The 11896-nt window shown below is 44.2% G+C and overlaps 1 protein-coding gene across 2 annotated transcripts; it reads right to left on the bottom strand.

The window, feature by feature from the left end:
* Nucleotides 1–812: 812 nt before the first annotated feature.
* LOC128453770 (monocarboxylate transporter 9) lies at nt 813–9690 on the bottom strand. Of its 2 annotated transcripts, none has more exons than XM_053436853.1 (6): nt 9394–9690; nt 7881–8138; nt 6481–6624; nt 4803–4898; nt 3450–4325; nt 813–3196 (listed from the first exon to the last, which is right to left on the bottom strand). In XM_053436853.1, the coding sequence occupies exons 2-6, from the start codon at nt 8077–8079 to the stop codon at nt 3012–3014; spliced, it is 1500 nt and encodes a 499-aa protein (XP_053292828.1). In that variant the 5' UTR covers nt 8080–8138; nt 9394–9690; the 3' UTR covers nt 813–3011. The 2 variants fall into 2 exon arrangements, with proteins under 2 accessions (XP_053292828.1, XP_053292827.1); XM_053436852.1 differs by lacking the exon at nt 9394–9690 and adding an exon at nt 8863–9183.
* Between the last annotated feature and the right edge of the window lie 2206 nt (nt 9691–11896).

Here is an 11896-nt window from a genome sequence, read left to right as displayed (position 1 = left end):
GTCCCAACACCCCCCCCCCTCCCTCCCCCGGACTGCACCGGTCTCCCGGTTCGTCAGAATCCCGTTATCCCGTCTTCCCGGTACCGGAGCGTCGCGTGCAAGCAGCTCCCGCAGCGTTAGCTCCCTGACAGTTATTTACGTTGCTAGTCACGTGACAGGTGTGCGGCCATGGCGACCAGAGGCGGGGTTGCCAGCAGGAAGATGCTGAAACTGAAAGTTCAATGATCTCCTCTGAGTTTAAAACATGTGTGCGAATCATTTCAACAGGACAAAACCTCAAAGTGTGTTTCCTCTATCATTTTCCATAACTTTTAAATTAGGTTCTGATATTTTAATCTGCTGTACTTGATTTTGAATTTGAAGGCCATTGTATTCATTTGCTCCCTGTCATCCTTTTCTTTTTCTTTTTAGAAAGGTGCTATATACATTTACAGTTATAACAACAACAATAATAAGTTATTATTATTATTATAATGATGAATCAATCATTCATCAATCAAATTGCATTGTATAGCCCATATTCACAAGTCACAGGAGTTAATCTGGTGTGACATCCTCTGTCATTTAACAAGAGTAAGGAAAAACTATTAAAAATAGAGCTTGTCGCAGTATATATGCACTGTGTGGATATATATAATTTTTTTAATTATATTTATGATATATGATATAAGAATATATATTTCAACAAAAGTTTGAACACAAGATGTTTTCCATGTTTCAATGGCAGGTTTTCCCTATTTTCCACAAAATATGGGCTAAAGCTGTTTTTTACCTTTCATTTACTATTTGAAATGTAGACTCCATCAAAAATATACCAACATCTCAACTTCTTTAATCCAAATATATTGTATTGGCACTTTATAAACGAAATCAGAAATCAGAAATACATACATAAATATTGTAATACTGGCATAAAAAATAAGAGTAGCTAAAAGGTGACAACAAACCATACTGTCACTTTTAGATCAGTACTAATTGTACGTCATCAGCACATTGTAAATATCATCTACAAACACAAAGAAAACATTTAAGTCTGAATCTATCAAAAAGACATTTGCAGTTGTGTATTTAACAGCATTTGAGTGATTCTCAAAGTGTGTTGCAACATATTCATTACAATTGTCACACTAATCCTCTTTCAACTTGAAAATAAAAAAAAGTTCAGCTCTATGGCCAGTTTTGTGCATACAAAAGTCACTAGCATGTGGGACTTTACAAATTAGTGCTAGTACAAAAGTTTATCAAACAATGCACCCTCACGCCTGTGCATGTAGGAGGGTGTGCATGTGCAAACAAGTACACACACATCACACACATTAACATATACATATATACGTATACATGTACACAACATGATGAAAAGGACCAGCCAGGTCAAAACGAATGCTAGCAGAGATCATGATAAACATGCCACAGAGAATCAACATGCTCATGACGTTGAAATACAGTACGACCCCTTCAGTAATTTTTACATGTTATTGAATCAGCATCTTTAAAAGGCTCCGTATGATCCATACACACGAGGTATGTGGAACTCAAACAATTACAAAAAAGGTAGAAATTCAGTCAATGCACTTGAAAACAAAAATTATCTTTAAAGCGAGGCTCTTGTATTGTTTCAACAGGCATTATGTGTTGACAGGCATTGACAATAATTGATGCTTTGGTAAGATACATAGTGGTGTTTTAAAGATATATTTGTATATATTTAAAGCAAAATACAAAACAAAAGGGTGTGTTGCTATAATTTTTACGATTATCATAAAAAGACTCCCTCCTTCGTTCAGATCCCTGTGTTGTCTGCTCAAGTCAGATTCCTGGGTGAGATTTTTGTGCATTAGCAGAGGGATTCTTACTGTGACAAATGAACCGCAGCATTAAGTTTACTGCTGATTTTACAGATGTCTCTCTACCCAGTGTCCCATGAACCACAATTTTGTTTTAGCTCTGCAGTTAAGTGACAGCCACTGTTTGTATAAACACAGTGTAGAATTTGGGAGTTGAAGCATATTGTTCAGTTTGCCTCGTAAAATGAGGCGACATAAAAAAAAAAAGGATTATCACCACAGACACCGGAGTCAAATCTTTAAAGCCAGACACCATCTGGCAATGGGACCTCACCAGTTCCAACCCATGAGTACTGAGAAGTTACTATTATTATTACATCATTACTTATCAGTACTCATGGCTCAGACACATACACAGTACATAAGGAAGGACAACAGGACAGATCCTCACAAGGGAAGCCAAAGTGTCTGGCTGCAGTATAGGTCATAAACACCAGCTCCTCCGTGTTAGTGGATGGGACATGTACCAAACAAAAAGTAAAAGTGCATGTGAAATACAGTTTCTGTTGTTTTGGGTAGTTCTTATCACACTGATGTTTTCTCAAGTGTTACTCCTTCTTGTAAGTTTGATATTAATTAAATATTTGATGCTATAAAAACAGGGAGACAGCTAAGACCGTCTCGCAATTGGTTCAATGAGTCGTGGACCTCACGACAGCTCCATACCCTGATCACCTCTGTGCAGACTCTGGCCCCAAATGTCCATCGTGATAGGGTTTGAGGGGTTCTAGGACATTTTGGCTTAATTTCTGAATAATGGGACAGGCCGTCCATCTTACACACAGTCTACAGTCAGACCAGACCTAACTTCAAACTAAGCCTTTGTTTTGATCTCAACTACACACCTGTCAATCTTTGTGTCTCTATCTTGCACAGTTGCCAAAGTATGAGAAACTGCCGCTGTGGTACAGTGGGTGCAGTACTCCACCACACTTTGCCACATTGCGCAACACAAAGACACACAGGGTGAAAATGAGAAATGCAGGCAAAGGGCAGAAGAAAGGCCTGAATTTCAAAACCTCTGCAACTTCATTTGGTTAATTAGTTTACAAGAGAGGAACCCCTATACACTCAAAGGAAATTCTGCTACAGGTGGTTTAGGTACAGTGGACGATTGTTTGGCAGTAGGGGTAAGACGTGAGTCCTTATGAGAGAAGGTCACGTTCAGGCTACCGAGGCAACTTTGTCACAGTTGCTGGTGTAGTGGACGTCAGGTCTGTCGATCTCAGCGCGCTTCCTGTTCCAGCAGGGAAGGGTGAGCAGAGTGAGAATGCATCCTCCCAGCACCACACAGCTCCCACTAAAGTAGAACGCCAAATCATATGACTGTGTCCAGTCAAAGAACCACCCTGGGAGGAGATGAGAAAAACAGACATGAGCTTGGTCAGCAGAGATTCCTGGCAGATGCAGCAGTCAGCTAAATAACTGCCTCAAAATTGAGGTTAGTGTGACCTTTGTCGTGTTTCGCCCGACTGCCTGATTTAACATTAGGATTAACATTGACAAATATCTGAAAACATGATAAGTAAAACAAAAACACATGTACCTAGAATCACTAGTTTATCAGTATTTAGAAACTTAAATAAATACAAGATCTTTTACCTACAACCGGGGGTCCAAGCATGATCCCGAGTCCCCCGAAGAACATGAGGATGCCGTGTGCTTGGGTTAGTCTGTCCAAGCCGACAATCTGTGTGGTGATGTAAGAGGTGAGAGACCAGTTCCCAGAGAAGAAACCCAACACAGCAGACAGGATCTGCAGTCCCAGGTAAGTCTTAGTGAGAGGTAGAAGGAGTAGCGTCACACCGCCTGCGAACATCGTGAAGGCATACAGATAAATGCTGTTGATCCACCGGATGTCCACCAGCCCACCGAGCGCTAGTTTACCCACGCACGAGGCGATGGCTCCTATGGATACCAGAGGGATGACGCTAACTTCTTCGATGAGTCCCTGACTCTGCGCAACATCCTCTATGAAGAGCACGGGAGGGAACGCCCCCAGGCTGAACAAGAACACCGCGAAGCAGAATGCCACCATGGCTTGGTTCTGCAGGATCTCATACATGGAGTGAATGTACCTGGAGTACGCCTGCTGATTGTTCTTGATGACTTTCATGATGGCCCACCCAGACAAGAAGCTGCCTGTCTTCTCCGTCTGGACTCCCACATCCTTGCCATCGATGGTGATGAGCATCTCCTTCACTGTCAGACTTTTCTCTGGACTGGTCACGGTGGAGCCTGCGGTGATCTGCAGGTCGTTCACCACGGGCTTCTCGAAGAGCTGCTCCTCCGTGCTGCGCTCCAGGGCGGCTTTCTGTTTGAGGTAGTACCCCGGCATGTACAGAGGCCTCATGAAGCCGGCGCACGCCATGAGGTTGAGTGCTAAAGCCCCGATGATGAGCAGGCAGCCGTCCAGGCCGTACAGTGCAATCAGCTCATTCTGAGCGGAGGCATAGATGAACGCTCCAACACTTGTGCCTGCGTGAGGGAGGGGAAGACAGGAATGTTTGGTTTGTGCAAGAAAATCAAAGACTAATCAATACTTAGCAATTATGTGTAGATTTTTCAATGACTTCATTACTATTCAAGTTATTCTGATGCCATGAAAAATTAATACAATCCTGGAAAACTTTTTACATCACTGCAGCAAGGCAATTAGTTAAAGCACTGGAGGTCAGCAAGAAAAAAGAAAAGATTTAATGGGAAGTTTATTACACTTAAATATTCAGACAGTGACTAAGCTAAACTGTTCAGCATTTACAATGGACCGAATAAACGTTAGAAAGAAACTAAGGTCAGATTTTCCAAATTACAACTATACAAGTTTTGTTTCACAGCTCTACAGAATCTGGTAACTGGCCACACTGGGTTTGCTTCTCTACAGATGTTTTCCTTGGCTTCAAAACGCTCCCTACAGCTCATACATGAACTCAGCACTGATGTGCTCAGCAGTACCTGTGGTGACAATCCCGAGAGCGAGGCCGCGTCTTTTGTCAAAATACTGACATGTGATTGTCAACGTGGCAGCGTAGACCAGACCGCAACCCAGGCCTGTGGCAGCAGAGAGGACAAGGACAGACAGAAGGAGAATTTCCATTAGCCTGGATGAAAGGGCAAAATACTTTCTGTTGAATACAAAACCAGGGGGGAGACATATTTCTATTCCTGTCACATCACAGCGAGGGGGTACCGAGTTTGAACCTGAACCTGAAGTGTTCTTTCCAGGAACACCAGCTTCCTCCCTCAGTCCAAAGACAGTGTCAACATGACTGAGCATGACTGGTGACCTATCCAGGGTTTCACCCTCAGCTCGGACTGGCTCAAGCCCCCCCCCCCGTGTGACCTTCAGAGGATGAGTAGTAAAACTAGGAGGCACGTGGATTTAAGACTGTGCTCGCTGTGGTTCGATGTATGGAGTCAAGGAATCATCACAACCATGAATGTACAATGAGCGTGAGACCCCGAATTCAGAGGGCGGGGCGCTCAAGGTGTCAACAAGCGGCAGTAAACAAGCGGCACGTGAACGCACGGACACAGCCATCATCTAAGGGCATCTCTAAAAATAAATGTCTGTCTTCAAATATGCATGGCCTCCCCGCTCTCTCTCCAGTGCTGCATGTGCCAAAGACCTGGCTGACTGTGAAGGGGTTCAGCAGGATTAAGCATGACTGAGCTTTGGTGTCACTTAACAGGAGAACAGGTGGTGCTGGGCCCGCGCAGGAGGACTGGTGGAGGTGCAGAGGCAATAAAGGGTCACATTGGGATAGACTAGTCTGTAACAGGATGTCAACATCCCACAAAACATTAATGTCAAAAATGGTGCAAACCTGAATTTATTTGTCTTGCTTCTACCAAGGAGGTTATGTTTTCAGCTGTTTGTTTGTTATTTAGCAGGATTCTGTTAAAACAAGTTGACGGATTCACCATTACACCTGGTAGAAGGATCCTGTATGAGTCAGGAAATCCAGATCCTGATCCAGACCAGAGGGCAGATCCAGGAATGTTTTTTTTTTTTTCATTTCTTTGATATTTGGGAGGTAGGGCGTTTCTTTTACACTTTTTCTGAATTTCTCAAGTAATAAAACAAAGACCTTTATGTTTGGAGTGTTTATATCTATGAACATATTACATATGGTCTGGATCTGGATAACGATCCAGATTATATGAATCTAAATAAGTATTTTTAGGGGGGGGGGGGTGACCTTTACTCTGTACAGTAACAATATCCCTCCAAACTACATCAGATAATTCATATTCAAGCACTTTACAGAACACTTATGTTTACGTGTTGTAAATATCTGATCTCAATAAGGAAAAATACATTTTTGGAGCAGATCCATATAAATGGGTGGACACAGGATTTTGTTACTTTCTTTAAGGGTGTGGCGTTTTTGTCGACAACAATAGTTATAAACTTTGTAGTTACATAATAGTTGGACTTGGTATGTGCCCGAGCTTGTTGTACATGATTATACAATGTGTTATTCGATTTTCATATGTTCAAGAGATAAGAGGCTTAGTGGACTCCCATTACCAGAGCAACTTAGAACACTTTTTAACGCATTAGCTTTTGTGGTTCAATTAGAGTACTGTGTAGTATCAAAATCAAGACAGAAATCGAATGGTTCCTTACCAACAACAATCCCATAGGAGAAGATGAGGAACTGCACGTTGGGAGCAAAGGCACTGAGCATCAGGCCACCTGCCACCATCACGCCACTGAAGATGGTCACGGGACGAGCCCCGAAGCTGTCCACACATGCACTGCATATGGGACCTGAGGAAGAGCAGATAGGACAAAACAGAGGGTCAGACAGTAGAAGAGATAGAAGGAGAAGGTGAGGGACACAGGAGCAAAAAATACTGAGAGAAGAAACAACGTGGGGATGGTTTCTGTCTGGAAAAACAGGCTTTGTGAGAAAATCAACCCCCCCCGCCCCACCCCGCCTTCTCTCAAAGCACTGCTGAGTCGGACCATGACACTGTCTCACCACATCAGGTTCAAAGTGGCAGCCTGACAGAGGTGTCACAGCATCACGAGGAGGATGAGAGGACCGGTGTTCCTCCTCAACTCTTTGTTTACCCGTTAGTTTCCCATTTAACTCACTTTCAATTTGGTAAAAACACCAACTTATTCCTTCCATCAGATGTTTGTTTAACTCATTGTTCCAGCTTTTCATTACCGCTGCATGATGTATACACTGAGTGCAGCATTGCAGCCTAAGATGCAATGTTTCCTCTGTGCTTGGTGAATACTCCTATACCCTGAGGCTGTTGGACTCATAAATCATGTGATACATCATTTACTGTTTTACCCGGGGGAAAGACCCTACTGTTGTGCAGCAGGAGGGTCGTATATTGCAGCTGCCTGACAGCTAGGACACATTTCCAGACTTAGCCAGGTCCGAGGCTAAATCTGTCCAGTCATCAGAGACTCGCCGAAGGATGACATGTTCCTACTTGTTTTCAAAGTCCAGCTTTAACAACGCTGCCAAACCTTTAGACTCTTAGATCAGGTTCGAGCTAGTGTATACACCTTGCCTCGCAATCTGTCTTCCTTCTCCTCCCTCTGGGGTTAGATTAAGGGCTAAGTGATCCTCCCACATTCATAGTGAGGATGACTTGCACTTGCATCGCTCCGTTATCAATAACAGTAACGCAGCTCGGGGAGCAAGTGGGTGCCCGTCTTTATGATGGCAGTGGCATTTCTTCTCCTCCATCATGTTGAAACATTAAAGTAAAAAGGACTGTCTAACACCTGTAGCTATGGTAAATAAATCCAGTGACGACAACTTGATTGCAGACTTTGCACATTTATCGTATCTGCTTTGTTATCAATGGCGTTATGCATTGTTGTGAAGGAAATAGAAAGAAGAGGCGGGTAAAGGTGAGTGTTTATTGCTCGGTTCCTTAAGCCATATAAACAGATGTAATATCTCTTCCTCAATCCTTCATGTCAGCAGATAATCCCAGTGATGATGTATAATGCCAAAACATCGGTACAGATGCATTATTACAGTGTGAAATACTCACTGGCTATCAGTCCCACTCCACCCACGAGGGAGCCCACCCAGGCCGTCATGCCCTTGCCCTCCTGGTAGGCGTGCAGCCACTCGGGGTAGAGCACGCCCATTGACTGGGGCGATCCATAGGCCAGGAACTGGGCCATGAAGGAGGCCACGACGATGGCCCATCCCCAGCCTCCGTCCAGCACTTTAGCGGATGGAGCCATGGTGCTGAATTCACTGCTGCCCTCTGGGATCTGCAGCGGCTCGGACGGACCAGGGGTTCCTGGGAACGGCAAAAAAAATAAATAACAGAAACAAGGATGAGAGCCAGATAATAGAAAAGACGACACAAACGGTTTACTTCCAGCACAGAGCACTTACACACAGCCTCTGTGTGGGGAAGGCTGCTGCCGAGCATGGCCGGGCCAAACAGGCAGGTCACCTGTGTGAGGTCCTGATCACAAGAGGGACTGCAACTTAGACACAGCCCGCTGCCCCTTTTTGTTCCTTTCTCTAGAACCACACCTTGGAGGAGGAGAAACTAAAGAACCTGCACTGCCTGGTGTGTGTCTGTGTGTGTGTGTGCCCCCCCTCCTCCCGCACCAGGCACCCTGAACACACAAGGGAGAGGCCTGACTCCTGTGCTGACCTGAAGTTTTTCAGACCGCTTTCATGAATAATTTGTAGACCACAGCAACTTCATACATCACTGCGGCAGCACTTCCTTCTCCGCGATGAGGCCTCATGATGAATGTGAGAAAAACAGAAAGTTGGTGCAGAGCTCTGCACATTTCACACGTTTGCTTGTAAATAAACAAACAACATGTGCCAGCGCATTAAAAACGATGACAGCTGATGAAAACCATGGCATGCCCACGGATGGAAAATAATGTCATCTCTATGTTCACCACCAACACTAACCATGTTATCATCACAACACCGCGTTACTTCCGTACCAACACACGCGTATTGTGTTCGTTCCGTTAGAAACACATGATTGCACTCACCTCAGCATCTACACAAACAGCAGCAGCAGGCGCCTGCACAGCTGCGCGCTCTACAGGAGCTTTCCATGCAGGAGCGTTCACCGAATAGAAAATCCCTTCTCACAGGATCCCCGCTAATCACGCAAACGAGGGCGCATCGTCCGCGGACGCTGCTCCACCTGAGCCTCCGTCTGAGCCGCGGTGCGTGTGCGAGGAAAGGACCGAGTAGCAACAATGCGCATTGTGTGCATCAGTCCGCTTTGCTAGATGGAAGGAAACCGGTTCAAAGCTGTTCTTGCTGGTCCAGCAGCAGCAGCAGCAGAAGGGAGGAAGAGCGCAGCTTCCTCCTGCGCGTCCGGGAGCGCACAGCGGACTGGAGCGGCACGGAGCGGCACGGAGCGGCACGGAGCGGCGGCGCTCGGAAACGCGGCGGCGCGGCTTTCTGGTTCAAACTGTGCAAGGATGTGCGTCTAATAATGCTAAGGGATAAGAAAACTTAACGCGGACCGTGCACACACACACTCACATGCACAAACACACAAAACTGTTTACCTGATAGGTGTCCGAATCAGGATCTGGTTTGAAACCACCTCACAAAACGGGAAAAAAGCATAAATCTACATGGAAAATGATATCAACTTATTACAAACATGAACATAAGCTGTTTTAAAAGCTCGTCTAAAAGATGTGCTGCAAGTTGTGGGTCCATGTGCTGAGGCTGTGTGTGTTTGCCTGCGCGTGTGTGTGGTATTGTGTGTGTGGGGCCACCTCTCTCCAGGAAACTGTTAATATGGGGCCAGTCTGAACCGGTTGATGGATGGTAATAACAACACCACCGTGCACCAGCAGGGCGCAGCTGCCTGGGCTCCTCTCCCCCATGATTAAAGACGTACATGCACAATCCCCCCCCCCCACCCCCACCTCCCCCTTCCAAATCCTTCTCAGCCGTTCACGTGACTCCCAACACATCAATGCTGATTAAAACTCGAAGAAGTTCAGAGCCAAAAAACAGGAAGTGGCATGAGCGTTTCGAAAAGAGCCAGGCACGCACAATGAGTAACAAATAAAACCACAAGAGGGGGAATCCTGCAGAGAGTGGAGGGAGAAACAGACAGTTCCTGTTGAGAGTGACACAGATTTAACTAGAAATGCAGTTGAAATGTGTGAGGCTGTAAAGAGTAGGGCTCTATAGGGTTAACCCTAACCCCAACCATGGAAACACAGGTGACTTATAGACCTATATAACTTGTAATTTATTTAGGCCATTTATCCACTTTCTCATTTTCTAAAGGTCTAAATAACTTAGTGGCATTTTATTGGCTCCAACTTCACATGTTTCTACTTCAAGAAACACAAAGGACTAGACACGTTATATTATTGCTTACAATGTAATGTGTGTTTTATTGGATTTCGTGCATTCACATAACGAGAGCCACACTTCTTCTTCTTCTTCTTCTTCGTCGTCGTAACCACACCGCAGCAGCAGCATCAGAATGACACCCCCGTGTTACCGTGCAGTGTTTCTCGTGACCTGCAGGTCAGTCACAATGTGGAGCAGAGTTAATGGAAAGAAGAACCCGAAAGAAAGGTGGAAACAAAAGATGAAAGCTGGGGGAGCAGAGCTTGAGAGAGCAGGGGGGGAGGGATGAGGGGAGCAGGGACCACATGTCAACCTGGTTTTCGCACTGAATGACCCGATAACTCTTCAGAAACTTTGATGCTTTTTCCCAGAGATGAGGTCTGCAGGAAGGAAGGGTCTTACAGAAAAGATTTGGCTCCTTAATCCCCCCTCTGCCGGAAAAATGAGGGGAAAAAAGAACAAGTGAGGCCCAGTTTTGTACTCTACACTGGCATTACATTGACATGTTGTGCCAGACCAGTTTGAACCAGACACAGTGCATGTAGGGGACAGTGTGTGTGTGTGTGTGAATCTGAGGGCTGGGGGGTGGAGAGTTACACAACAGCTATGACAAATTTATAACACTATTGACAAGTAGAATAATCAATGTTGGTGCTGAGTTTCACATGCTGACATAATTTATTCAATACCTGAATTGAAACATTTCCAGTTTCTTTATAGGGACCAGTTATTATACTGGGTTAGATGAGTAGCAGTGATCCTAGTGATCTGGATGAGGGAAACTACCTTTGGTTTTCTATACCCCTCGCTTTCATGCCAGCAGAGTCTGGGATTTCCTGCAATCTCCACATTGCAGCTAGACTATCATAAAGATACCTGCAGCTTTAAAAAGCTCATTATATTATCTAAATGATAACAAATCTATGTACAGTACCAGAGTTGACAAGTCAACATCCTAGCACAGGGCACATGAGGGCAAATAAAGTCTACTGGACCCACTTTCTTAATGAAGCCAGATGCATTTAGTTTTAGAAAAACATGTTTGCCCTGTGTAATTGAATAAACAAGTTGATTATCTTAGACTTAAGAAGGGTAATAACGTTAATTCAGAATAACAGGGTAAAACCTGTTATCTTCAGGTGAATGAACTGATCAAGTGGTTCCACTGTGTGATGGTGGATATTCACTGTCGACTTAAATAATACGTCACTAATGTTCTCGGGCCACAGTGGTGAGGACTTTGTCTTTATTGTTGTTGCACCTGCTGTTGTGGGTGATATTGTTGATCAGATGAATAAATTGTATATAAACAATATTATTAGTTTGATTGAAATTGACAGTGTTACATTTGTGATAGTGTCTCACAAGGATCCATTTTGGGGCCCTTTGTTTTTTCCCGTAATATATTAAAATAGCAGTTAAATTCAAAGCTATTTAATCTTAACCCCTTTTAATCATAATTTTATAATAAGTTGTAATTAATTAAAAACAAGCAGGGACTGAGATTTCATGTTCATTGGCTTGTCGTTCAAAAAAACACGTATTACTTTGCTCTGCTTAGGATAGTTCATTTAGTCAAACTTGTTGAAAGTATATTGGGAAATGGAGATAATATTTACATAATCTAACCAGGGATCATTACCCAGTTACAACGTTTTGGACTTTATGTGTCAGGTGTCACCTCAGAAGTATGAA

The sequence above is a fragment of the Pleuronectes platessa genome, chromosome 12 (assembly GCF_947347685.1).
Source record: "Pleuronectes platessa chromosome 12, fPlePla1.1, whole genome shotgun sequence".
NCBI lineage: Eukaryota > Metazoa > Chordata > Actinopteri > Pleuronectiformes > Pleuronectidae > Pleuronectes > Pleuronectes platessa.
The sequence above is the reverse complement of the archived record's forward strand: the minus strand, read 5'-3'. Positions and strand labels throughout refer to the sequence as shown.

What these genes read in the sequence shown, in the direction of transcription:
- LOC128453770 (XM_053436853.1), bottom strand. Translation starts at nt 8,079, where the DNA reads ATGGCTCCATCCGCTAAAGTGCTGGACGGAGGCTGGGGATGGGCCATC. An exon ending in TGGAGTGGGACTGATAGCCA is followed by an intron (nt 6,625 to 7,880) that starts GTGAGTATTTCA and finishes GCTCTTCCTCAG; the next exon opens with GTCCCATATGCAGTGCATGT. An exon ending in CTCCTATGGGATTGTTGTTG is followed by an intron (nt 4,899 to 6,480) that starts GTAAGGAACCAT and finishes CTGCTGCCACAG; the next exon opens with GCCTGGGTTGCGGTCTGGTC.